Source organism: Mustela lutreola, chromosome 15 (genome assembly GCF_030435805.1).
Source record: "Mustela lutreola isolate mMusLut2 chromosome 15, mMusLut2.pri, whole genome shotgun sequence".
NCBI lineage: Eukaryota > Metazoa > Chordata > Mammalia > Carnivora > Mustelidae > Mustela > Mustela lutreola.
In genome coordinates this window covers 24,722,461-24,749,292 of record NC_081304.1, presented here as the reverse complement: position 1 = coordinate 24,749,292, position 26,832 = coordinate 24,722,461, and the positions used below count along the sequence as shown (strand labels likewise).

General features: G+C 42.9%; 1 protein-coding gene across 2 annotated transcripts in view; it reads left to right on the top strand.

Annotated features, from left to right (window-relative positions):
• Window positions 1-26,832, top strand: part of ZNF652 (zinc finger protein 652) — a 60,541-nt gene that overhangs the window by 21,358 nt on the left and 12,351 nt on the right. For both annotated transcript variants that reach the window (XM_059147477.1, XM_059147478.1), the window contains exons 2-5: window positions 20,575-21,760; window positions 24,466-24,613; window positions 24,961-25,076; window positions 25,521-25,665. In XM_059147477.1, coding sequence (XP_059003460.1) covers window positions 20,849-21,760; window positions 24,466-24,613; window positions 24,961-25,076; window positions 25,521-25,665 — 1,321 coding nt within the window. In that variant the 5' untranslated portion in view covers window positions 20,575-20,848. The remainder of the gene's footprint in view (window positions 1-20,574; window positions 21,761-24,465; window positions 24,614-24,960; window positions 25,077-25,520; window positions 25,666-26,832) is intronic.

The following is a 26,832-nucleotide window of genomic DNA, read 5'->3' as shown; positions in this document are numbered from 1 at the left end:
ACCCAGGCACCCCATAACTTTTTATAATTTAAGATTTTTTAAAATGATTTTATTTATTTATTTGACAGAGATCACAAGTGGGCAGAGAGGCAGGCAGAGAAAGAGGGGGGAAGCAGGCTTCCTGCCGAGCAGAGAGCCTGATGCAGGGCTCTATCCCAGAACCCTGGAACCATGACCCGAGTCGAAGTCAGAGGCCCCAACACATTGAGCACTCAGGCGCCCTAATTTAAGAAAATTTAATAGGGGTGCCTGGGTGGCTCAGTAGGTTGGGCCTCTGCCTTTGGCCCAGGTCATGATCTCGGTCCTGGGATCGAGCCCTGCATTGGGTTCTCTGCTCAGCAGGGAGCCTGCTTCCCCCTCTATCTCTACTTGCTGCTCTGCCTACTTGTGATCTCTCTCTCTGTCAAATAAATAAATAAAATCTTTTAAAAAAAAGAAAAAAGAAAATTTAATGTGTCATAAGAAATAAATGAATATATTTATTTTATTTTTTAAAAGATTTTATTTCCTTGTTAGAATGATAGAGACAACGCAAGCAGGGGGAGTGGCTCTGCTGAGCAGGAAGCCCCGCGTGGGTCTCGATTCCAGGACCCTGGGATCATGACATGAGCTCAGAGCCACCCAAGCATCCCAGGAATAAAATGAATTTAAAAAGAAAGATAAAATCTTGAAATGATATACATTTTATGAACATGGTACCCTGTGGGAAAAGTAATTTGTTTTTGCATAAGTAGGTAATCATATAATTTATTGTGCAGACTGGGAGATATGTGAGAGGGGCATTATTAGTAATTACTTTGGAAGAATCAGGTATAATTCAGGACTTTGCCCAGCAAAGTAGAACATAAGCTCACCCTACTTATAAACTAATTGATGATATCCTTAAGTTTCCTGAGACCAGGGATCATATCTGTTACATCCACAGTAATGTCTGTGGTACCTCATGTATTGTCGGTGCTCAGTAAGTAATGGTTGACTGTTACTAAAAGCCTGCTGATACTTGGAGGCTTGGTGTAGATTTTAGGTGTTTTTTGTGCTTAGTTAAATTATGATTGCGTGTTTTTCCAACTTTCATTAACCCTTGCATCTAAATGATCCTGTATATTGAATCTGAAGGAATATGATGAAATCATTTTCATCAATTTTTTTAGTTTAGAATTAGATGTTTTGTTTATTATAGAAATAATACATGTTCATTATAAAAATATGAGAAAATCTAGGTAATCTCCTTACCACCACCTCTCCACTCCACTTAAAAAAAAAAAAAAGGTCGGGATGCCTGGGTGGCTCAGTTGGTTAAGCCGCTGCCTTCAGTTCGGGTCATGATCCCAGGGTCCTGGGATTGAGTTCCACATCGGGCTCCTTGCTCAGCGGGGAGCTGCTTCTCTCTCTGCCTCTGCCTGCCACTCTGCCTGCTTGTGTTCTCCCTCTCTCTCTCTGACAAATAAATAAGTAAATAAAATCTTAAAAAAAAAAAAGTCATCTGTCTTCTGGTTGGATTTTAAGGGAGAAAAGAACAGAGAAGTTACATATTGAACTACTTCTCGCTCTTTCAGAATCCCTCTGACTCACCTTTTACCCAGTGGGCCTTAGTTTCCTCCATTTATAAAAGAGACTAGTACTTATCTGACAGGAACTATGTGACTCTTAGATAAATGTGGTTTCTTCGGGGGGGGGGGGGAGCTGAGGAAGGAGGGAGTGATTGCTTGAACAATGTTTCTGTGATCAGTACTAGCTTTGATCACTCTAGCCACATTTCTTAAAGAAATTGCCAAAAGTAGGGATAGAATATTTGCATTGATGTGAACTACTGTGAAAATTATTTGATTGTGGTTAAGGGCAGTATATGTGGAGTCAGAGTCCATGTTGCTGACTGAAATGTTTTCTCCAACATAAAGAGATGAAGGGGAATTAAATTTAGTCGTATGTCCTCAGGCCTCTGACTGGGCAACCTGCTTGGTCATGTTGGCTTGGTGATCTTGACCACTCATTGGATTCGAGTAATGTCAAAAGTTATTTAGAAAACAAAAGTGAGCAAATAAATATTTGTTCAGGTTTTTTATTACATCTATTTATAGCACATATATTGTGAAGAGCTGTGGTTTTCCTTAGATTAAGAAACATTATATAAAAATCATCCTCCCCACATAAATGTTTCCTCCACCTACTCATTTGTCTACAAGCCAAGGGTCTGTTCACTTCCTCTTGAGCTCGGTGCCTTTGCTGTTCATAGGCTCATTTTTTTAGACATTCCAGTGCAGTTAAAATATAAATCTCCAAAGTGTGTATTGTTACTAATTAACTTATTTCATACCTTAAAAGTAACTTCTCTGAAGCTTATGAACAGATAGTGTCTTTTTTTTTTTAAGATTTTATTTATTTATTTTACAGAAAGAGAGAGATCACAAGTAGGCAGAGAGAGAAGGAAAAACAGACTCCCTGATGAGCAGAGAGTCCGATGCGGGGCTTGATCCCAGGGCTCTGAGATCATGACCTGTACCAAATGCAGCCCACTGAGCCACCCAGGCACCCCACAGATAGTATCTTAAAACAGGTTGTTCATCCAGAAACCTGGATGTTTGGGATTTTTGTCTTACTGAAACATGCACAGTCATTGACAATTCAATATAGAGAACCATTATTTTGGGAAAAGGCAATTAAGAATTCTGTGTGGGGAAAATAACTTGGATTTGAACATCTTCCATCAGCTTTTCCTGCTCAGGTTATTACTAACCAGCTCTTGGGCCAGGAAGCAAATAGCTGAGAATAATTTTGTGTGATGCTGAGCGTGTTTTTGTTTTTTGGGTTTTTTCCCCCCTCCTAACAAGCAAATTGTTAAATTGCTACATGTTCTGTAGGTTAGCCTGGAGTTAAAATTTTAGTGTTGTGTCACCAGTAACTAACGGAGGTTTGTTGGTATGGGGTGTGTATATGTTTATAACGATTGGACATATCTTTACTTAACCTGAAGAGTTAAGATGAGTTGTCGCATGAAGATGTATTGAAATTGTCCCCCCTATGCTTTACCTGTTATCTGGCATTTAATGAAAAAAACTTGCTCGAAAGTTGCCTGTCCCTTGAGGGCAACAAACACTACACTCAAAATGAAACTAGGTTACTGTTTCTGTAACATGCAGTGGTTTGTATCAAAAGCTGTTTTGGTCTTAACTTTGAGATTATCCCATATTCTTTGAAGTGGTCATATTTTAACTTGGAGTGGTTTTAAATTTAAGAATTTCCTGAAGTGAACATAAAAATGTTTTAATATTTTCTTATGTGGTTGTTATACACAAGTGTATAGAAAGCTTATCTCCAGACAACACGTTTCTTCAGTAAGACCCAAAGAAAAAAATTCTTAAGATTTGAGAAAGTATCGAAGACGGACAGTGTTTTAGGAAGGTATGCCAAATGGTTTTAGGTAGCTCTGTAACAAATTTCCTTTGCTTTTGATACCTTTGTGGTTTAGTACTTAGAGTTTGTATTTTAATGTTAGGACCATCTTTATAGTATAACCAAGAGAAAATTAGGTGCTTTTCATTTACTATTTACTATCACTACTTTTTGTAACATCCTTTTTTTTTCCCTTTGGGTTGATAGGTTCTGAAATGAGGTGGAGCTAAAGATTGTGGCTTTATCATACCTTTCCTCCGAAAAACAATTTTTTAAAAGCCTGACGAACTAACCTCCCACTCTAATGAACTGCAGAATGTTTTCTTGTGATGGATTCTTTGTGCCAAGAGGTGTTCCTTCCCACAAGCATTCAAACACACTCAAGGTCTCTCCCATCTCTCAAAAACCAAACTGAGACCTTTTCCTTCTTTTGACTCCGACTCCTCTGGCTTCTTTTCCTTAGCTTCCATTCCCTCCTGGTCACACCCCCGCTGGGGAGTGAGCGCTCCAGAACCCAGCCCAAACCTGAGCCCTGAGCCAGTATTGTAATTAACTCAAGACTGCTGGTTTTCCAGGGAACACGAGGCTTCCCGAAGGACAAAGGGGACTGCAGGTGAGGGAACGACTAAGCCACTGAATTCAGTGGTCAGTTTTCTCTGTCTTACTCAGCGCTGTGCAGCATTTGCTACAGCTGACCAGTTCTTCTTTCTTGAGAAAAGGTGTTTATATCCTGCCTTCTGTGCTCCGCAGTTTAGTGTTTCCTTTTTCCTCTGTGTTCATTTCTCTTCTCTTTGTTGGCGGTCTCCTCTGCCCTGAGGGTGCCCCAGAGCTTTGTCTGCTTTATTTACCCTGTTGTCCCAGCCCCCAAATTTAAATTCTTTCCGTATGCTGCTGTCTCCCAAATATTCACCTCCAGGCCTGACTTCCCCTTGATCTCCACACTCTTCTAGCCAACTGATAACTTGACAGCTGTACTTAGATGTCTAGTTTGCATCTTAAATGTGACTGTATCAAGTAGGAGGCTTTCATTTTTCAACTGATAGAAAATCCAATTCAAAATAATCTCAAAATAGAGAAAATGTGTCATTACAAGTAGCAAGAAGCCTCAGTCTAGGATTGGTTAAAGTCTGGTTTAGTGACATCATCGAGGGCCCACGTTCTTTCCACCTTTCTCCTCTGCCGTCTTGGAGATGTCTACTTTGTCCTTTGGCCATCTCCCATCCTGTGTGCAAGATGGCGCCTCCATTCTAGGCATCATATCCAGACAAGAGGGCATCCAGCAGGGGGTGGTTATTGCTTTCTTTTGCCTTTTAAGAGTTTGGAAGTCTTTCTCAGAAGCCTCCCAGCTGACTTCCATGTAAATTTCACTAACCAAAACTTGGTCCTGGGCCTGCCTCTACACCAATCACTGGCAATGGGAATATGGACATGTAAACAATTGTTATACAAAATAGAATGAATAATGATACTAGAGGTAGTAGTTACAAATACAGGAGAAGTAATAGGGCTGGGAATTTCAGGAAGAAATAAGTAGTGTTTGAACTGAATAGTGAAAAATTAGGTTCACTTGTTGGGGAGGGAGATAAGGGCATTCTTGGCTGATGGGGCAGGATACACTAATGACCAGCATAGAGAAATTCTAGGATGCCCAGAGAACTCTGAGTAGACCCTAAAACTGGTACATAGGGTTTGTGGGGAGATGTGGAAGGACATGAGAGTAGGGAGGTAAGGTGAGGGGTCTAACCTTGAAGGAGGTTTGACCTTAATTTTTCGGCAGTGGTTGTCACTGTAAAGGAATTTTAGCAGTATTTAGCAAAAGGCTTCTCTAGCCACTGTGCGAAAGAGATGTTCTCTTTGAATTTGAGGCTGATTGTCTTATTTATATTTTTCATTTCTCCTCTCCTACCTGTGTTTTCCTCTTAGCTGTAGGAATGGAAATTCAAATTGTATATATCATCTTTGTTCTAGTTTTTTCTTTATCCATCACATCTAATAAGCAAATTCTGTTGACTTCTCCTTTTTTGCCCATCTGCCTTTGGTGTTGTGTGTTTTTCTCAGCCTTGCAATCAGAGCCCTCCTTTTTTTTTTTTTTTTTTTTTTTAAGATTATTATTTATTTATTTATTTGACAGAGAAAGACCACAGGTTAGGCAGAGAGGCAGACAGAGGGGGAAGCAGGCTCCCTGCTGAGCAGAGAGCCCAATGCGGGGCTCGATCCCAGGACCCCGAGATCATGACCTGAGCCAAAGGCAGTGGCTTAACCCACTGAGCCACCCAGGCACCCTGTAAGAGCCCTCCATTTTCTGTCCCTACTCTGTATTTACAAGGCTATCACCTCCTAATCCCTGGCCGGACTCCTTTGGCTAGGCCTTTGTGTTGATCACTCCCCAGAATATATTCCGCTTATTCCTGATGGCAGCTTCACTCACACAGTCCTCTCCTCCACCTGCCTTTTAATTTCCTCTCTGCCTTTTCACATCCTTCCCATTTGTCAGGACCTAGCTCAGTTCTCACGCCCTGCACAGGGCCTTCCATAGTCTGTGCATCCGACATCCTTCTTGTCCTTTTAAATAATCGTATGGCACCTTTAAAAGAAATAGCATTTGTTTTATTTGGCAATTGTGACTTATTTTTTCTGCATTGTTGCTTGCTCTCCAAACACATTTTAAGCTTGTGAAGATTAAGGCCAACACAGTAATTATTTGAAGGAATGAGTAGTTAATATCTTCTTATATTAGATTCTTGGTACTTTGTATGTAGGTGATAGTCAAAGCTTATGAATAAAAAGTAGAGTGTGAGAATCGGACAGAAAATGCTTCATGGGGTCCCCTGGGTGGCACATTCAGTTAAACATCGACTCTTGGTTTTGGCTCAGGTCATGATCTCAGGGTCATTAGATCAAGCTCTGCATGGAGCTCCATGGTCAGTGCTGAGTCTGCATGAGACTCTCTCCCTCTCCCTCCTCCCCTGACTCTCTTTCTCTTTCTCCGAAATAAATAAATAAGTCTCTAAAAATGCTTACTGTATAAACCCCTTTTAACTGTAAATGTCACCTTTATAATCAGAAAAAAATCAAGGGCTATTTCTCTGTTTGGAGGAAAAGAGATCTGGGCTTTCGTAACTAAACCTTGTGTTTGAATAACAGGGTTAGTGAACAGAGTCCAGTCACTTCCAAGACTGTGAGATGCTGGATGTACGGTCATGTGAGATTCATAACTGTAACGCAGTGCGGTGAGCGTCACAGCCCCAGCCCTAGCCACCCACTTCTCTGTGCTCAGCTCTGTTTCCAAAAGGGAGAGAGGATCCATTGGGTCCATTTGCCAGTATCCAGTGTGGAGCACCTCTACTGAGTAAAGTTGTGCTCAGTGCCATCGCTTTTGCCTTTAATTTTGATGTAGTTGTGGCATGGTCACCTGGTCTTATTTCTTTCAGCTTGCAAGGTATGTTTAAAAAAAAAAAAAAGGACCATTAAAAAAAGGAAAAGGCAGTAATGGATATTGGCCAGTATCTGAGGCTTCATGGATTTCTTCCACATCCTGTTGGGCATCTTGCCTTAAATGCTTTCTTACTAAGGCAAAGGACTGAATAGAATCGTCCAAGGAATGGTGTTAAGTGTGGTCATGTCTCTACCCCCGGAGAAAGTGTGGTGGACCCAGTTCTGGAAAAACTGTTTCTGGAAAAACCTGACCTATACCATGGGTAAGGTTGTGGGCTTGTTCTCATTTGTATCATATTTATTTCAAGACCATACATAATATATTCCCTTAATCCAGGCATCCCCAACCTGAGATTCATAAGCTGATTTTAAAGATTTTATTTATTTGAGAGACAGAGCAAGCACGAGCGTGGGAGGGGAAAAGGGAGAGGGAGAAGCAGGCTCCCCGCTGAGCAGAGAGCCCTACACAGGGCTCAATCCCAGGACCCTGAGATCATGACCTAAGCCAGAGGCAGACACTTAACTGACTGAGCTGCCCAGGCACCCCAATAAGCTCATTTTAATGTTCAAAAATCAAATCGAAATTATGGCAAAGCTGGACAGTCTAACCAAAAAGTTAGATGGCTGTTTTGTTTTTTTTTTTTAATATTTGGTTAGTAAGAAATAAAAAAGTATGATCTAAATGCAAATTCTGAGACAATATTTTAAAAGCAGTGCTCCCTGGGAATGTGCAGGGAAGCCAGGGGTGGAGAGGGGAATGTATGACAGCCCTCTCTTGTTGAAAAGGTTGGGAAGAAAAAAAAAAATGAAAAGAAAAGGTTGGGATGGACTGCGTGGCAGTAGGTGAGCAGGTGATTTCGGCAAAAGAATGAAAACAAATAACACAAACTGTAAATGTCAGTGCTGGAAGGGAGCCCCTGAACTGTATGGGTGCAGAAACCCAGGGCTGGCAAGGGGATGGAGCCTGGCTTGCCATGTGGAGCACGGTCGCCATTTGGCTTAGTGTCACTGTATCCCTGCTATTAGAGCCCAGCTCTGAGTTTCTGGCCTGCCTCACCATCCAGTAATACCATTTTTATGTAAACTGTCATAATTTTCAGATCATCTTATTTTTTCAGACCACCTTGAGACTATTAGTGTCCGGATGGCCTATTTTGTTTTCTCTTTTTTTTTTTTTTTTTTTTTTGAGATAGAATTCATCTACCACAAAACTTGCATTTTCAAAGTGTACAGTTCTGTAGTTTTTGTATATTCACAAGGTTGTGCAACCATCACCAGTGTCTAATTCCAAACATGTTTATTCCCCCGAAAAGAAACCTGGAATCCATTAGCCGTCCTCTCCTGCCTACCCCTGTCTCCATGCATTTGCTTATTTGTGACCGTTTCATAGAAATGGAAGCATACAACATGTAGGCTTTTGGGTCTGGCTTTTCTCATTTAGCATAATGTTTTCAGGATTCACCCATGTTGTACTTTGTACCAGTACTTCATTCCTTTTTTTGATAATATTCTGTTGTATGGATACACATTTTACTCATGCATTCCATTTGGAGCCATTATGAGTAATGCTATGAACATTTATATGCAAGTTTTTGTATGAACATTGATTTTCAGTTCTCTTGACTGTACCTAAGAGTGAAATTGCTGGGTCATATGGTAACTCTATGTTTAACTTTTTGAGGAACTGTCACACTGTTTTCCACAGCGGCTGCACCAGTTCATATTCCCATCAGCAGTGCACAACGGTTCCTTTCTCTCCACATCGCCGCCATCACTTGTTGTTTCCTGTGTTTTTGATTTTAGTGCTTTTGACAGGTGTGAGGTGATCTTTCATTGTGGTTTTGATTTGCATTTCCCTGATGATGAGTGATGTTGAGCATCTTTTCGTGTGTCTGTTTAGCCCATTTCATTCTATATATTTATTTATAGGGCAGGAAAGAGAAAGAGTGAATGGGGGACAGAGGGAGAGGGAGAGAGAGAATATTAATCAGGCTTCATGCTCAGTGCAGAGCCCAGTGCAGGGCTTGATCTCAAAACCCTGAGATCATGCATGACCTGAGCTGAAATCCAGAGTTGGACATTTAAGGGACTGAGCCAATTGGATGGCCCTGCCCATTTCATTTTTCAAACTTACTTTCCCTTCCCTATCTTTGGCCTTTTTTCATCTTCATTACGTCATGTTCACTATGGAAAAATGGGTGCAACAAACCCTAAAATTACATAAATCTCTGCTTTGCCACCCATAATTTGTAACTTCTTTAAGAAAGAGTTTCTCAAACAAGAAGGAGAAAGGACCCAGCAGTGAACCCTTCCCCCAACTACTGGAAGCTTTGCCTGTTATCAGATTATATCAGATCTGTTATCAGATTATAACAGTACCCAATGTGGGTACTGTTATTCTAGTTTTACAGGGGGAAACTAGGTGAAATCAATTGCTTTGTCCAAAGTCTTATACCTGGTTAATTAGCATATTGGGGTTCATACAAGATCTTTTATTTTACATTTAATGTTATTCACCACTGTTTTCTCATTCAACTGTTAATTCACTTGTGATCATAGATGAGCTGTAGAGATTGAAAGGAAGGAGATTAGGAAGAGGAGAAAAACTTAGTTTATATACTTCTTCTAAATATACATTACAAATAAGGAAGAGCAAAATCTGCTCTCTGATATGAGGTCTTAGCTTGGGGTTTTGGGATCCCTAAAGGTTCCATGGATGGGTTTTTGGAAATAGGCAGACTCCTTGAAATTGCATGTAAAATTTTGTGTGTTCATTTTTCTGGGGGAGAAGATTTTTAATTTTCCAAAGATTCTCAAAAGTTCAAGAATTGCTGCTAAGAAGAGTAACATAACAGACTTATGGGAAGGAAAAGGCGGCCGGTATGTTAGCATTTGTTCTTTCCCATTGACCCTGTTTTGGGTGGGTTATGGTTTGGTTTAAACTTTCTCATCTGCTGTCACATATTTTTGCTGGTTGAAGACTCTCTTAGTTGAACTTTTTTCCCAAGTGTTAATTTTTTTTTTTAAGATTTTATTTATTTGAGAGAGTGCGAGGGCATGAGCAGGAGAGACAGAGGGAGAAGGAGAAGCAGACTTCTTCTTAGCAGGGAGCCAGACTTGGGGTTCGGTTCCAAGACCCTGGGATCATGACCTGAGTGAAAGTCAGAAGCTTAACTGACTGAGCCACCCAGGGACCCTCCAAGAAAGCAGTAACAGTCTTTTGGTAGGTCTAATATGTAAATTATAGCATCCTGATGTTGTTTACATGTCTGAAATATTTGTGATTTTTATTTCTGTAAAATATAAGAATGTAATGAGGGCCTTTCTCAGTTATTGTCACTTTCTGAATGAATTTTTTTATTCATATTCATGATGATCTTGTCAGTTGCCATATAGATAGGCCTCTCCTAATGGCTTACATTATAGGTAGCCACAGTGTGAAGAAAGATTCACAAGGCCTTTTAAGTCTCCAGTTTTTCTTAATAAAGCTAATGAGCAAAGTATCACTAAATAATGATCAGGGTACTCACGTAGATACCCATTCTGAAAACAGACTAGTGCCTTAGCTAGTTGCATTCCATAAAGCAACTTCAGTCAAGGCCAGACTGAGATTTTCCAAGATTATGTATCTCGTGAGTATGTTCTGACTGTTTTTAAGGGCACAGAATTTCATCTGAGCATTCCTGCAGCCAGGACTTTGTCAGATTTTAATGGAAAAGAGAGCAGTAATACAAAACTCTTACTCTTTTAAAAAGAACTCCTTTGTTTAAATTATATTCTCCTCTATCTGTAGATGACGTTTGTGAATTGAATAATGGAAAGGTGTTCTGAATATACTGCATGATCATCGAGGCCCAGCAGTGTAGCCTACTAAAGTATTTGATTTCTTCTTTGGCCCTAGGGGATTAGGGGTGAAAGTTAAGGTTGCTTAAGCCACTGTGATGAGTAATGTGTATTCGTTTTTATTGTCTTCTATGGAAATGTGGGTACTGTTGATGCTTGAAGGTAATTAGGTAGTACCTTAGGAGGAGTACCTCTTTGTCCTCTTTTTCCTAGCTTCTCCTATGTATTAGTGAGGAAACACAATGGCAGTCTCATTTAAATGCATGTGGAATTCTATTTTTATAATAGCTTTGTCTAAAACTGAAGGTGACAGGCATTTCTCAGTTCCATTTCTTATAGAGAATGGATTAGATGGACTGCTTAAAAAATAATTGTATGAAATTGTATTAGGTGAGATTGCATTAAAATTAGTTGTATTTTTCAGCTATATAAAGTATAGGCATCTGAGAACATTTTATAATATTTATCTAAAATATGGTACAGTGATGTGTGTCGTCTGAGGTTTTGCTTGTTGTAGAGTTGACTCCCACGTGTTGTGTTGGTAGCTTTTCTAGTGCAACCTAGGTTGATTTTGTGCTCCCCTTTAGGACTGAAGGACGTTTTATGCTACTGATCTTGTGGCACAACTTTTCTTGCGGTAAATTTTGTATCTGTGTTTGCACTTTACACCTGGAGTTTAAAGTCCACAGATTTTATTTAGGTTTCTTCCTTGGAAACTAACAATTTTGTTGCAAGAAAATAAACAGAAACATAATTTAAATCTTTACTTGGTCAGACTGGTTACTGTGAAACACAAAGTGCTGATGAGTCACTCTGGAAACTGAAATGTATCCATGTGAATTTCATTTAAGATTTATTTATTTATGAGAGAGAGAGAGAACGAACACAGCAGGGGCCAAGACAGAGGGACAAACCGGGTCCCTGCTGATGGTGGAGCCCAAGGAAGGGCTCCATCCCAGGACCCCGAGATCATGAGCTGAACTACAGTCAGATGCTTAACCAACTGGGCCACCCAGGCACCCCTCCCCATGTGAATTAATCCAACATTCCAGGCGTTGTGGAGGGAGGTGGGTAGCTAAGGTTTAACTTAGACCCTCGAACCCTGGTCTAGAATTTTTTTACTTTGTATCATTAGAGATATTTTTCTGTTCAAGGCCTCAGTAGATTGCTTGAAGTAGTTGTTATTTACTATGTTAGCTCAATAGAAGACGGTTGGTAAACTAGGACAAGGAGTTAAAAAACCAGAATTCCAGCCCTTATTCCAACACTTAACCAGCAATGACAGGGGCAAAGTTAACAAACTGAGCCTCAGCTTTGAAATAGGAACAACAGTCCCAAGTCTTTGTAGGGTGGTGATGCTTAAGCGAGACATACAAAACCCCATGTGGTTTCATTCCTGTCTTTTTCATGTTGAGTTTCTTGCATGCAACTTGCCTACTTCCCTTCTCCATTTCTCTGACTTCTGCTTGTCCTTTTTTTTTTTTTTTTAAAGATTTTATTTATTTACTTGAGAGAGACAGTGAGAGAGAGCATGAATGAGGAGAAGGTCAGAGAGAGAAGCAGACTCCCCATGGAGCTGGGAGTCCGATGCGGGACTCGATTCCGGGACTCCAGGATCATGACCTGAGCCGAAGGCAGTCGTCCAACCAACTGAGCCACCCAGGCGTCCCTCTGCTTGTCCTTTAAAACCAGCTCCATCCAGCTTTATCTCATCTGTGAAACTTCCTCTGATAGCTCTGCCACCTTTTACACCAGTCTTCCGTTCTGTTTTCTGCCCTGCGTCTGTACCTGATATGTAGAGGCAAGTGTGTTTAATGAAGAAACCTAACTGTGCTCTTGTGAGCATTTATACTTATCAGTCATTTAATCCCAGTAACACACCATGAGGCAGACACAATTATTATCCCCATTTTACAGATGCAGAAAATGAGGCGTAGAGAGCTTAAATAATTTGCCCAAGGCCACCTAGCTCTGATACGTGTCTGAGCCAGATTTTCAGGGCAGGTGGTCGGGCTCCAGTGTGTGCCCTTCACCCCTGGGCTGTGCTCTTCAGTAGTGGTCTTGACTACACTGTGCTGTGATTGCTGGTTTCGTGTCTGCCTCCCTCGTTAGACCTGTGCACACCTTGATGGCTCCAGCTCCTACATTTCCGAACACATAGTAGGCACTTAATAAATGTTTAGATGTGCTCTGTGCAGACTGCATGGCATCATGTAAATGCAAATTATTACCACCACTGCCGTATGCACTTGGCACATCGGAGAGTACGGTTTACTGAGCTTCCAGTTTGGCAGTTGGTTTTCTTGGCTCCCACTTTTCAACTTGGCAGACTGAGTACAGATCGGTAAAATTTAAGGGTTGACATTACCAGAACTTGGGCTGAAAATGAACTATAGTTATTGGTCCCATCGTTAAGACTGTTTGGTCGCACATTCTTTGCCAGAATAATATAGCTCATTTTCTATACAAGAACGAGATCAGAGAGGTCTGATTGATTCTTACTGTACTTGTTAAAATTATGGAGCAGTTTAGGATCTTAAGTAGTCAGACTTCCAGTGTCGGTGTCTTGAAAGTTGTCTTACTCTTAGAGGCTCTTCTTGAGAAAAAGACAAGGACACAGTGAGATTTCATTCATTTCAGAAAAGTAGAACCTGCTGTATTAAGAAAAAACTTAGGGGCGCCTGGTGGCTCAGTCGGTTAAGTGTCTGCCTCTGGCTCAGGTAATGATCCTGGGGTCCTGGGACTGAGTTCTGCATCCGGCTCCCTGCTCAGTGGGGAGTCTGCTTCTCCCTCTCGCTCTACCTCTCCTCCTCTCAAATAAATGAATAAAATCTTAAGAAAAAAAAAAAGTTAGGGGCACCCGGGTGGCTCAGTTGGTTAAGTGGTTGACTCTTGATTTCAGCTCGGGTCATGATCTCAGGATCCTGGGATCCAGCCCCAGGTCAGGCTCCGCACTCTACAGGGAATCTGCTTGAAGATTTTTCTCTCACATTTTCCCTCTGCCCCTCATGCCCCATTCACTCACTCTCTTTCTTTCTCTCAAATAAATCTTTAAAAAAATTAAGCTTTTTGTGTGGATATGAGTTTTAAACCCCTTAATTACCAGGTAGAGAAGTAAAATAATTATTTCATAAGGAACACATTCTTTTTTTTTTTTTAAGATTTTATTAATTTATTTGACAGATCACAAGTAGGCAGAGAGGCAGGCGGCGGGGGGGGGGGGGGGGGTACAGGCTCTCCATTGAACAGAGAACCCAGCGGAGCTCAATCCCAGGACCCTAAGATCATGACCTGAGCTGAAGGCAGAGGCTTAACCCACTGAGCCACCCAGGCGCCCCAAGGAACACATTCTTCTAAAAATTTTTTTAAATTAGGGTGCTGGTGTGGCTCAGTTGTTAAGCATCTGCCTTCAGCTCAGGTCATGATCCCAGGGTCATGGGATTGAGCCCTGCATCGGGTTCCCTGCTCAGTGGGAAGCCTGATATCTCTCTGTCAAATAAATAATCTTTTAAAAAATTTTTATTATAATTCAGATATTTACATTTTTGTTTTTGTCAGTACTGATAGAATATTTAGTATAAAATGGTTTGTGCTGATTTTATCTTAATTCTCAGTATTATCTTCCCTACTTCAAATTTTTTTACTTATTTTTAATTTATTTTATCTTGTTTGTGTGTTTACTTTATTACATGTAATATAATATACATATATACATTTGTCCTTCACGCTTTTCTGAAATACACTGTCCTTCAGACTTTTCCCAATTTCTCCAACTAGGTGTGATTTTTCTCTTCTCAACTTTCAGATTTCTACTTTTTTTTTTACTTGAGTGTATAGTAGTTGTTAAATAGTTATGTGACTGTCCAAAGACTCTGAGGTTAGTTGTTACTTGCAGACGTGTCACTAACATACTTTCCTAGTAAGAAGTGAGTAGCCTTCCGCAAAAGTTGTAAAGCTTTGAGTAAAGTATCAGACCATTATTATCACAGACCCAGTTGTCATCCTGCCCCTTCTTCCTAGTAGATCTTTTTGGGGAGATTTTTGCCGATATGCACTTCTCTTTCCCTGCTTCTTCCTTTCCCTCTCTTGGTAGTTGTACTTCTGGCCTGATCCTCATGGACAGTTGTGCACTTTGGAAACCTCTACCCTCAGCAGGAGGGCAGTCTGGCCGTGCACGAGTATTTCGAGCTTGGCAGACAGCCTGGTGGAAGTGGGATGAGCATAGGCAGCAAAGTGATACGCTTTACAGAGCTGTCCTTTCAACTGGAGGAGGCTCACCCCAAATACAGTCTTCTTGACATACGAGGAGGATGTATAGGTATATTTTAATAGAAAGAAAACTGCTGGACTTCTCAAAAATTAACTGTTAAAATGTTCCAGGGAACAAAGTTGGTTTTCTTTTAAGACAAATGTAAATACACATTCTGGAAGACTGTGTAAACTTATTTGTCTACGTTGGGGAAAAAAAAATGGCATGAGAAAGAAGCACTTTCTGGAAGTTGTATTTTACTACTATCTATAATATGCTATTATATTTTCTAGTCTTTTTCCTTTTTTTAAGATTTACTTATTTATTTTGAAGATTATATCTATTAATTTGAGAGAGAGAGAGAGAGAGAGAGAGCATGAGCAGAGGGAAGGGCAGAGGAAGAAGCAGACTCCCTGCTCAGCAAGGAGCCCAACACGGGGCTCAATCCCAGAACCCTGGGATCATGACCTGAGCTGAAGTCAGAAGCTTAACCAACTGAGCCACCCAGGTGCCCCTAATTTTTTTCTTAAGATTATATTTTCTTCCCAGTAGCTGATCAGGCAGGCATATAGAGTGCTAGGCTCTGTCGCTTCTCAATTTGTATACCCCTTAACAAACATGCCAGTTTTTTCCCAAATTCTATAACATTAATTATAGCAAGCCACTAAGGAATGACCTGCTTCGGTTTGGAATTTAAGAAGCAGGAGAAAATGATCTCTAAGAACTTAATACCAAAGAGAAATGAATTTGAACAACTTCAGATATCAGTGAGGGTTATTTCTTATTTGCCGCTTCTGTCCACTTTCAGGTTCTTTGAGCTCTGTGTACTCACCTAAAGAGTACTCTGAAAAAGGAAGTTAAGATGAGCAGTAATAAGTCAGTTAGAACTGAGGGCACACATTAAGAGTTGGAAAATGAAACCTGGAACGTTCTGATTTCCCTAATGGGCTTTTGGTTTTGTACAGTTTACTCAATTGTGCTCTTAGGAGATAGTTTAAATCTTCTGGAAGGAGATTAAAGGAAGATTATCATCAAAACTGAGATAAGGGAAAAGGTGCCAGGACGGAATGAAGAAAGCAGAATGTGGGCAGAAAGCCGATGTGTGTTTCAAAGTGAACAGATGCATGTCCTATTGTGACCGTGTGCTTTGTCGATGTCTCCGCGAGTTTCCCTGATTGTGACAGTGGGGAGACTCCAGTCTCAGGTTTATATGGGAAGGCATATATGTGCGCATCATTTAAAAAAGAATAAAATGAAATAAATTTTTTAAAAGAAAGAATAGTCTTATTTTCTAACTTATTAAGTAGAAAATTCCCCTGTGAATTGAGCCCTTTTTACTTAGTAATTTTTAAACTTTTTTTTAATGTTTTCTTACTTTTTTTTTTTTTAACTTTTCACTTAGTAATGCTATGTGTGCTGTCTAGCTGAGGACTGAGATAGCTGACACATGTACTGTATGCATGTACATATTCATGAAGAACCCCGTTAGCTAGATGATGCTGGGGCGCCAAACCACTCCCCAGTCCCGGGGCTTGCATCAGTGGTTCACGAAGCAGGTGAACCAGCCACTACTTGTGTTAAAGGAAGGTACAGAAATAGGATGTTCAGCTTTCTTCTCCCAGTCTTCATGTATTGCTAAGGCTGTCTTGTTCATTGTGAGAAAGCTTTCTCTTGATCCCTCTAAACATTAACTTGCAGGGGGAAATCTCATGTTAACCGAGGGGACTTTACTATTAGACTGACATCATTTCCCCATTTCCTAATAGCATTTGGACTAATTCACATTAGAGAAATGGGCTTTGTAGCCAAATACACTAAGAAGCTGCTTTGGGGAGAGAACCTCCTCATGTCTCTTTGAGAAAAGCTACTTTACCGGGTGCCGCCTTAATCCACTGGGCGGTTTTTACCCGTCTCTGCGGAAGCACGTCTTCGGCAGGGTCCTGCCTCAGGACCAAATTCTAGTCAGCATTTGTAGCTCCAGACCTCCTCTATTTTTATTAAGCGTCTGCTTCTAAGCTCTACAAATCGCTAACTTTCTGAACTCCTTTAATCCTGATTATTGACCGATCAGTTCTTTTCTGAATTCGTCCTTTTCGTGTAATGATTTGTCAGATACAGCCAATAGTAACCAACACGCTGCCGTCACAGTGCGTTTTCCTGTTAGAGCCGTGAGCTCTCTAGCTTCCGAGAGAAATAGGGGATAGTCTCCCCGAGAATTTCACCGCTGCTGTCCTGTTAGCCTCCTGTACCTGTTTCCTGGCCCCTTTTCACCAGCTCCTAAGCCTTTGCCATGTGTGTGAGTTTTCTGGATGAGGCAACACCCACTCCTGGGTTCTGTCTGTATCAGCTAGGAGAGGCCTGTACTAACCAACGTAAGATCTCAGAGGTTTTAAAAACACACTCTGGGTAAAATTAAATGAAAAAGAAAAAAAAATCCACTGTACCGCACATAGCCCATAGGTCATTTTTGTCACTCTGGGACCTGGGTGGAGAGCAGTGACAGCAGTTGTCATCTTGAAGATGGGTGGGTGGTCCCTGTCGCAGAGGGAAGAGAGCCAGAGGGTCTCATTGGTGGGAAAATGCTGTGTCCTGCGCGCCCCTCCTGCTCAGGAGGTACTCCGGTCCAGAAGTAGTCACGTGGCCCCACCCAGCTGCGGGGAGGGGACCGGGTCAGAACACGCAGTCCTGCCACGTGCCCTGAAGGCTAAGAGCCCAGAGGTCTTTGGGAAGAACACATTCATTATGACCACAGAGGATTTCCCCTCAATTATTTTTCTTTGTCTTCCTGCTTTTTGTTTAATTCCTAGCTTTTGCTGGTTAATTGAATTTTACTGTCTCTCCTCCCTTGCTTAATTTGAGAAAATTAATGTGAGTAAGTTTAATGGTATTTGTAGTAATTTAGATTAGTTCCACGGGTCAGAAGTTCTGGCACAGGCAAAAATAAGGCTAAGCAGAATTGAAAGCCACTGAGATCTTCCTACTGAAAGTGTGAGGCGGGAAATTTTGATATGTGCACAAAGATACGTGGTTATAGGGACAACCAAGTTTAAGTTATTTTAGAGTGTCATTTGCCAGAGTAGCAATAGTAGTAGCTCTTGCCAGACCATGAGCTGTGGAGTCAGGCAGGCCTGGGCTGGGCACTGCTTCTGTCATTTAATAGATATGTAATACCGGACAAATTATTTAGCCTCTTAGAGGCATGAGTTTCTTATTTATAAATACAAATAAAGGGCGCCTGGGTGGCTCAGTGGGTTAAGCCGCTGCCTTCAGCTCAGGTCATGATCTCAGGGTCCTGGGATCGAGTCCCGCATCGGGCTCTCTGCTCAGCAGGGGGCCTGCTTCCCTCTCTCTCTCTCTCTGCCTGCCTCTCCGTCTACTTGTGATCTCTCTCTGTCAAATAAATAAATAAAATCTTTAAAAAAAAAATACAAATAAGTACAAATATATCTGCAGATGGCAAGTAAAGCATGGCGGCGTTTATCACCAGGACTTTCCGAACTTTCACTGAAATGAAAGTATAAAATCACTTCTTAATTTTTCTATTTTTAATTTTTTTTTTTAATTTTATTTGTCAGAGAGCGAGGATGCAGGCAGGGGGGGCAGCAGGCAGAGGGAGAAGCAGACTTCCCGTGGAGTTGATCCCACAACCCTGAGATCATGACCTGAACCTAAGGCAGACGTTTAATCCACTGAGGCACCCAGGCACCCCTATTATATATTTTTTTAATTTTTAATTTATTTTTTATAAGGAAGAGGTAGAAGTAGGGAGAAGGGTGGCAGGGAGAGAGAGAGAGAGAGAGAGAGAATCCCAAGCAGGCTCCACAACAGCACGGAGCCTGATACTTGGTCTCTTGACCCTGAGATGATGGCCCGACCCAAAACCAAGAGCTGGACACTGAGCTACCCAGGTGCCCCAAATCATTTTTTCAAAAGGGCAAATCCATAAGGATGAAGAAAACAGAAGATAGTAATGAGGAATGACAAAGTATTTGGGGACCACATGTTAGAGTCGTCATAATGTAAGAATAAGTATTGACTTACCGAGAAGCTATGGTAGAACTATCGCAGGAGGATAGAGGGAGGACTGGGGGCAGTCAGGTGAGAAAAACTGGTGGGAGACAAGCAGTAACATCTTAAAATGAAAAACCTCAAGAAATAGAAACATAACCATGTTTAGGAATATGGAAGGAGGGGGCACCTGGGTGGCTCAGTCAGCTAAGCCTCTGCCTTCAGCTCAGGTCATGATCCCAAAGTCCTGGGATCGAGTCCCACATTGGGAAATCCCTGCTCAGCAGGGGGTCTGCTTCTCCCTCTGCCTCTCCCCACTGTTTGTGCACTTTTTCTCACATTCTCTCTCTCTGTCAAATAAATAAAAATCTTAAAAAAAAAAAAAAAGTGGGAGGAAATACTGGGGAAGAAGACTAAAGTAGTTGAACATTTTCATCTCTGGGCCACGGGATGAGATAGGATGGAATCGGCAGAGGGCTACTCTTCTTGCTACAAACCTCGCGGGGTACATGACTTGGACAACGATGTGCGCTTTGCTGCATTTTTTTTTTTTTAGTGATTACTTTGGTAAAAAATAAATAAATAAAATAAAACATGAGTTTAAGAACCTGTTAAATAGGTCTAAGGAGAGGCCCCTTTGCCTGCTGGTACATGGGGCAGGCCCTCAGTGAGTGCTGGTTGCCTTCCTTCTGTCGGCTGGATGGGGGAGGTGCTCGCAGCACTAGTCATGACTCAGGGATGAGGTCTTTGGCCAAACAGCAATGTGAGCCGCGGCACAAAGCAAGTTAGGCACCTCTCTCTCTCTCTCTCTCTCTCTCTCTCTCTTTTATTTAATGGATGGTTTCATTTTTCTTGGAACCGTATCAACCTGATGGTTACTGTTTCTTAGAATTTATTAGACTTCTGTGCAACAGACACATGAAGAATTCCCCGGCTAGTGAGTGGATTTTAAGCCATGGGACAAACTTAAAAATATTTAGCAGCTTTGAAATTACTCTGATGAACCTGAACCCAGTAATATCTATAATAATACCTCTCCCGAGATTATACATTACTTCAGGCCACGGACAGTCTCTGTCTCTTCTGTAGTTACGTCAACTAGCTATTGTGTCTCCCTGGTCCACAGTGCCTAGCTCACAGCCAGCTTGGTTCTTTGAGCCCTAACTGGTGGACAGTGGTGACTGGTGTTGAAAACAAAGCCAGCCAGCGGAAAGCTCTTGCGTGTATCACCTAGGACACCTGTTTAGATGACAAGACTATAAACTTCCTGTGGACAGAGACCACATATTCTGCCATATCAGCTCATCCTGTAGCCTCTAGCATAATGAATGCCAGGGGACAGTACCTGTCCGTTTTGTCATCAGATTTGTACCGAACACCCATGAAGTGCTTGGCTCTAAGGGTGGCTCAGTGTGTGGGACAGACAGACTCCTGCTATCTTGTAGTCTACATTCTGACAAAATGGTGTTGAATATAGTAAACCAGCAGCCCGGTAAAACAGTGGTCCACGCTGAACCCTTTAAGCAAGGATCAGGAATTGCCTCTGCAAAGAGTCGCGCCCTTTTCAGCCGTATCGTATGATGTACGTGCATGCTGTGGGAAGGAAATCGTGGTATCTGACCTTTTTTCCTCTTTGCTTTGCTTTGTAGATAAGATGGTCCAAGTCATCTGCAGCTCTCCTCAAAAGAAAAGTCACTAGTGCTCTGCTCTTGCCGTCATACCAAACCTTCTGACTTACGCTTTGGTGCTGCCACACTGGAAGAATTGCATACAGCCTCCAGGAACACCTTTTTTTTTTTTTTTTTTTTTTTTCCATTTGAGTGATTCTTTGTGGATGGAAAAAGATTGGAATCTTAATAATTACCCTGTTTTGAAGCGATTTCTCTACAGTCTGAACTGCGTCCTCCCTCGGGCCCCTGACCCATGAGCCACACAGCCAGCTCTCGGCAGGGGCCGGGAGACAGCTGCGCCGTGCCTGCAGCAGGAATGGCACAGGAAGACAGCCGTCGTGCTCCAGTGCCGCCTACCTTTTATCATGGTGCCAACCAAGAACTTGACCTGTCCACCAAAGTGTACAAAAGGGAGTCAGGAAGTCCTTACTCGGTGTTAGTGGACACCAAGATGAGCACGCCCCATCTCCATGAAGCGGAGGAACAGCCGTATTTCAGGGAGCCAAGGGCAGTGTCTGACGTGCGCGCTGTCAAAGAAGACCGGGAGAATTCCGATGACACGGAAGAGGAGGAGGAGGAGGAGGAGGAGGAGGTCTCTTACAAAAGGGAGCAGATCATAGTGGAGGTAAACCTTAATAATCAAACATTAAATGTATCTAAAGGGGAAAAGGGTGTCTCTTCTCAGTCCAAAGAGACTCCTGTTCTTAAGACAAGCAGTGAGGAGGAGGAGGAGGAGAGTGAGGAAGAGGCCACCGATGACAGCAACGACTACGGGGAGAACGGAAGGCAGAAGAAGAAGGAGAAGACGGCGGAGAAGGCCAGCGTCACCCAAAGGAGAACCAGGAGGGCCGGCTCCGTGGCTGCGGCGACCGCATCCCCGACTCCCAGGACTACGAGAGGGAGGAGGAAGAGCGCAGAGCTGCCCAAGCGTAAGAAACGGGCCGCCAAGGAGCCCAGAGCGCCCGTCCAGAAAGCTAAGTGCGAAGAGAAAGAGACTCTGACCTGTGAGAAGTGCCCCAGGGTGTTTAATACGCGCTGGTACCTGGAGAAGCACATGAACGTTACTCACAGGCGCATGCAGATTTGTGATAAGTGTGGCAAGAAGTTTGTCCTGGAAAGTGAGCTGTCCCTTCACCAGCAAACAGACTGTGAAAAAAATATTCAGGTAGGTCTCACCACCGAGAGGGCAAACTTCCCAGGATAGCACCTGGCTGTGCAGACGCATCAGGCGTCAGCCCAAGAGAATAAGTACCGTAGAGGCTGAAGGGACAGTGGTCACCGATTTATCTTGTTTCAGAGCTCCTGCTTTGGGTCTTTTGAAAACCCAGGCTTAACGTTTTCTTTCAAAAGCATTGCATTTACCTGACGCTGGACTAGTGGGAACGCAGGTACATTGGAAGGGGGAGTCTGTCGTAGGTGATTGATGGCCCGGGAGGTAAAGTCAACACCGGCTTTGCACTGAGATTCACGGTCGTGAGACGTGTAATATAGAGTTCATTCTGGCATCTTCTGTGCCGAGGTGGGAGATACTGAGTGAAGGTCAGGAATAGAGAGAGGTCCCCTTCTAGGTCTGAAAGGACGCCAGATTCTAGTGCAGCGGCTGGGGACAAAAACCGTAATGACTCAGACCAGTGAAAACGGAAGATCTCCGGGAGTGAGTTGCTCTTACCAGTGGAGAGATGACAACATTAAATTTATCAAGAGGCTGAGCCCATGGGAGTATGCAGACTTTAAACCGAGGCTGAGCTGGTTGGAAATGTTGCCCACCTGGCACTAGGGTTACGTAATGCTTCTGTGCAGTATTATTAAGGTAACAGAATGTGGTTTTCAAACCAGGCTGATGTCTCAAAAGGACTATATTGCGGTAGGGTAAGAGGTGCGTTAATTATATGATGTCGAGTGAATTAATTACGTTGAGCTGCGTTGGTTTATACCTGTGAATGCATGTTAATGAATATTTATAAAAGGTAAGTCTGTTACTGTCTCCATAAGATGTGTAAAATACACATGTGTTGTGCCGTATTTAAGCCAAACTTCCTTTGAAAAATGCAGTTGTTTTGTTTGGGTTTGTTTCTTGGAGTGCGCCTGACCTGGAGTGCTCTCCTTCCTTCTGACTTTACCTCTCGCTTTTCATCAACAGCTGAGATCGTTGCTTTACTTTAAAGAGATTTCTTCAGTATAAATTATGTTTGCTAAAAATTCACCGCTTTTTGATTCATCAGTTGTGACTTGGTCTCTTACATGCTGGGTAATTAAAAAAAAAAAAAAAAAAAAAAAGGCTGAGTCGAAGCGCCCAGACCCTCCAGAAACTCCAGCTCCCTTGCTTGGTTAGGACTTGGTTGTGACAGTTCAGGCCGAGGGGAGTGTGGTGCAGTGCTGCACCCTAGGGGTGAGATTGGGGCCCTGATGATGAGAGGGATAGCTCCATGTCCATATTGTGGGGTTTTGGGGTTTTTCTGTTTTTTAAAATACTTGATTTATTTATTTGACAGAGAGAGACACAGCGAGAGAGGGAACACAAGCAGGGGGAGTGGGAGAGAGAGAAGCAGGCTTCCCGCTGGTCAAGGAGCTGGACACAGGGCCCGATCCCTGGACCCTGGGATCATGACCTGAGTCGAAGGCAGCTGCTTAACGGCTGAGCCACCCAGGCGCCTTGGTTTTTGTTTTTGTTTTTTTAAACTTAAATTTGCTTTATTAAGTTACAGAAAGAAAACATTTAATACATCCTCATTCTGTGACTTTCATCACTGTTGCTCACCATAAGGCACTTTAGCTCACATTCAGGTTTTGTGGATTCTGCTGAAAGAGCTCCCTTTACATTCCTGAAGAATACTGCTTTGTTCATACATATATGGCTCCTTATGATCCTGGTGATCCAGTAACAAGGAAAAACTGAAACCCTGCCTGCTGGTAGGGGTAGGTCTGTCCTCTCGAGCAGGTCCAACCAGAGGCTGATTTTTTTTTTTTTCACTCTTCTCAGAGTCCTTGTTTCCTGAAGTGACTGATGTTCAGAGATTGTTATTTCCCGTGAATAACTTGTTCCCCTAAATATGTCCAAGGCGGTGGTTACCCAGAACTTTCTAGTATCATTTTGCTTTAACCAGAAGCACTTTATTTTGATACACTTTATGCCTGATATCCCAGACTATTACTGATTCATAATACAAGGAACTCTAGGCACTGTTGCGTGTGTTTCCTGTAGATGCGTGGACAGAAGATCTGGGGCTGGCTACCGGGGAAGGGGAGGAGGACACTGACGGCTGAGAAGTCACAGGAAATTCTGCCAGAGGGATGTGTTCCATAGAGTAAATTAGATAGGGGAAAATATAATAAAATCTCAATAATGCATGTTAAGGAAGGCTTCAAATGCATTCTTTAAGGTACAGAAACATTGTTCTACTTCCACAGATCTATAACCATTAATATGTGTTTTATCTTGCTTTTATTTGTGCTTGTTTAAAATTAGTTTGTATTCCCTGATAAACACCTGTTAACTGCATAGCGACCTGTGTAGGAGGCAGCTGCTCTGCGTAATCCGTTTATTTTTCAAAACTTAGTTCTCCACGGGTACACTATTAATTTGATGAAAGCAATCAAGTCTTTTACATTAGCAGAACTTGCCATTTCTTTTTTGTCTTACTTTTGGCCATTGTTTTCGTACTCCCAGAGCGTCTCTAAAAGATGCGTCTTGGAAAATAGAACATACAGATGTTGGTGTTGGCATCCGGGCTCCTGGGAGGACTGGCATCTGTTTGGATTCGGGCCTCGTGCTGCGAATCCCGCAAGCACACCCATTTCGTCAGCCAGTAGGCAGCAATGGCTTTCTGCAAGCCCCTGTAAATAAAGATTATTTCTCTTTATCCTGCTCAGTGTGTTTCCTGTAACAAATCATTCAAGAAACTCTGGTCCCTTCATGAGCACATCAAGATCGTCCATGGATATGCAGAAAAGAAGTTTTCCTGTGAAATTTGTGAGAAGAAATTCTATACCATGGCTCATGTGCGGAAACACATGGTTGGTAAGTTTCTTCTGCTGCTTTTCTCTCACGCCTATAATTTGTCCTTGTTCTTTGGTGTGTTTTATGCTTCAGATGGGGCAGGATCTGAGGAAGGGCCTTCTTTAACCCGTTCCAACTTGTCAAAACTAACTGCGGCTTGTCCTCCGTCCGCACCACCGACTGGCCCGGGACAGGTTCCTTTCCAACCTTGTTATTTCTGTTTCTCTTCAGAACGTTGCTATTAAGGCCTCACAGGTTAAAGTGTAGAAAGTCCAGATGGCATGAGTCCCCTGTAGTGGGACATGAGTCTTTCCTGGCTTGGGCTTTTCGGGGGCCTTATTCTGAGTATGGTGCATTCTGTGTTGCAGCACACACGAAAGACATGCCATTTACATGCGAAACCTGTGGAAAATCGTTCAAACGCAGCATGTCTCTCAAGGTGCACTCCTTGCAGCATTCTGGAGAGAAGCCCTTCAGATGCGAGGTAAGGAGCACTGCTCCCCCAGGCCTGGGGCAAGCTCATGTATTCGTGGCTTGCAGTGCAGGAGAGGCGTGCGTAGGACAGGCGTGAGGCCCTCCAGACACGTGTTCCGGGCGCCCTATGTTCCCTCACTGCCGGGTAGAGGAGGGTCATCGTTACCACGCCGTCAACCCTCTCAGACGAACTCGAGCCCAGGAGAGACACACGAGGAGTTACTCTCCTTCCCTCGGGAATCAGAAGAAGTTGGGTGTGACTACAGTGCTAATTATTGGGGGAAATTCCCCTTTTACGAATAACTGAGCGGCAGAAAGAGAGCAGAGCCAGAGCAGCCACAGCAGGTTCTGTTTGAAGGAAGAAAGAGAAGCCTGATCTCGGAGGCTTTGTAGGGGGTGCTCCAGGGAAGCTGCTGCGCTTGGCCCTCAGGAGTTCCCGCTGTGTCCCATGCAGAACTGTGACGAGAGGTTCCAGTACAAGTACCAGCTGCGCTCCCACATGAGCATCCACATCGGCCACAAGCAGTTCATGTGCCAGTGGTGCGGCAAGGACTTCAACATGAAGCAGTACTTCGACGAGCACATGAAGACACACACTGGTAAGAATCCGGGGGCGGCGCCACCGGGTCTCTAGCGCTTGTCCACCATCGCCTGTGAGTCTGTTTGCGTGAAAACGGAAAGCACAAACATGCGTTCTAAGGGCAAGTTCGACTTGAAGTAAATCTGGTGTATAAAAATCCAGACTGATTAGCATGAAAAATTGGGCTTTCATCCCTCTGTTCATTAAAAAAAAAAAGAAAGAAAGAAAGAAAGAAAGGATTATTTGTGAGTGCCTTTTAACTGGGGGGGGGGGGGGGTCCCTTCAAGACGCTGGATCCTTTTCTTAGGGCCCAGGATCTCCTAAAATTGTGTGCCCCTTGTCTTGTGTATGTGCACTGTGCACGATGCATGTGGTATTTTTTAAAGGAAAGGCTTCTGGACCTCTCAGAGCTGAAGGACACTGACGGCTTTAAACAGAATACCCTCTCAGTATGCTTAAAGTTTGATCGGATTGGATTTCCCCCACATTACCACTTTTCCAGAACAACTCCCGTCAGATGAAGTTAAATCACATTTTAACCATTTTGTTCATTTCTGGGGGGTTCTGCTTCCTAGCGTGGATGGGGCCCTTGTAAGCATTTGGCTGCCCAGTTTGCAGGGACCCGGCTGAAGTAGTAGCATCCCCTCCCAATCCTGGTGCCCACCCCGCCCCACCCCTCCACCAGGCAAACACTGCATCATTCCATCTCAGCCTTGACTTGGTGTTCTGGGCTTAGCTGTCTTGGTACAAATGGAACAGTACGACCCATTTTCAGGTTTCTGAGTAAAATCTAATCACAGGATTCTACATTGTGTCAGTCCGCGGAGTGGCAGAGCGAGAAAGAACCACGGGAGGTGAGCGTGCTTAGTCCTTGCTCGTCTTTGCTCAGCCAGAGATGAGAAGACTCCGCCTTGGCTGGGTCGCTCTGGTTCCCATTTTTCTGTTGAAGTCCAGAGAAAAGTGCCTGCCTGGTGGGCTTCTTTCCCATTCAGAGCAGAGCACCCTCCGACTTTAAGGATTCCCGTAGATGAAGAGTCATGAGAGGAGCTCAGTGAAATCAGCTACACTCTAAAGGGTAATGAGAACTCGGAAGCCTAAGTGGATGGACAGCCCGATATAGCAGAGTAATTAACAAATTCTCCTCTTAAAACTTGGTGGCTCTTGGACAGGCTCTTAGTTCCGAGTC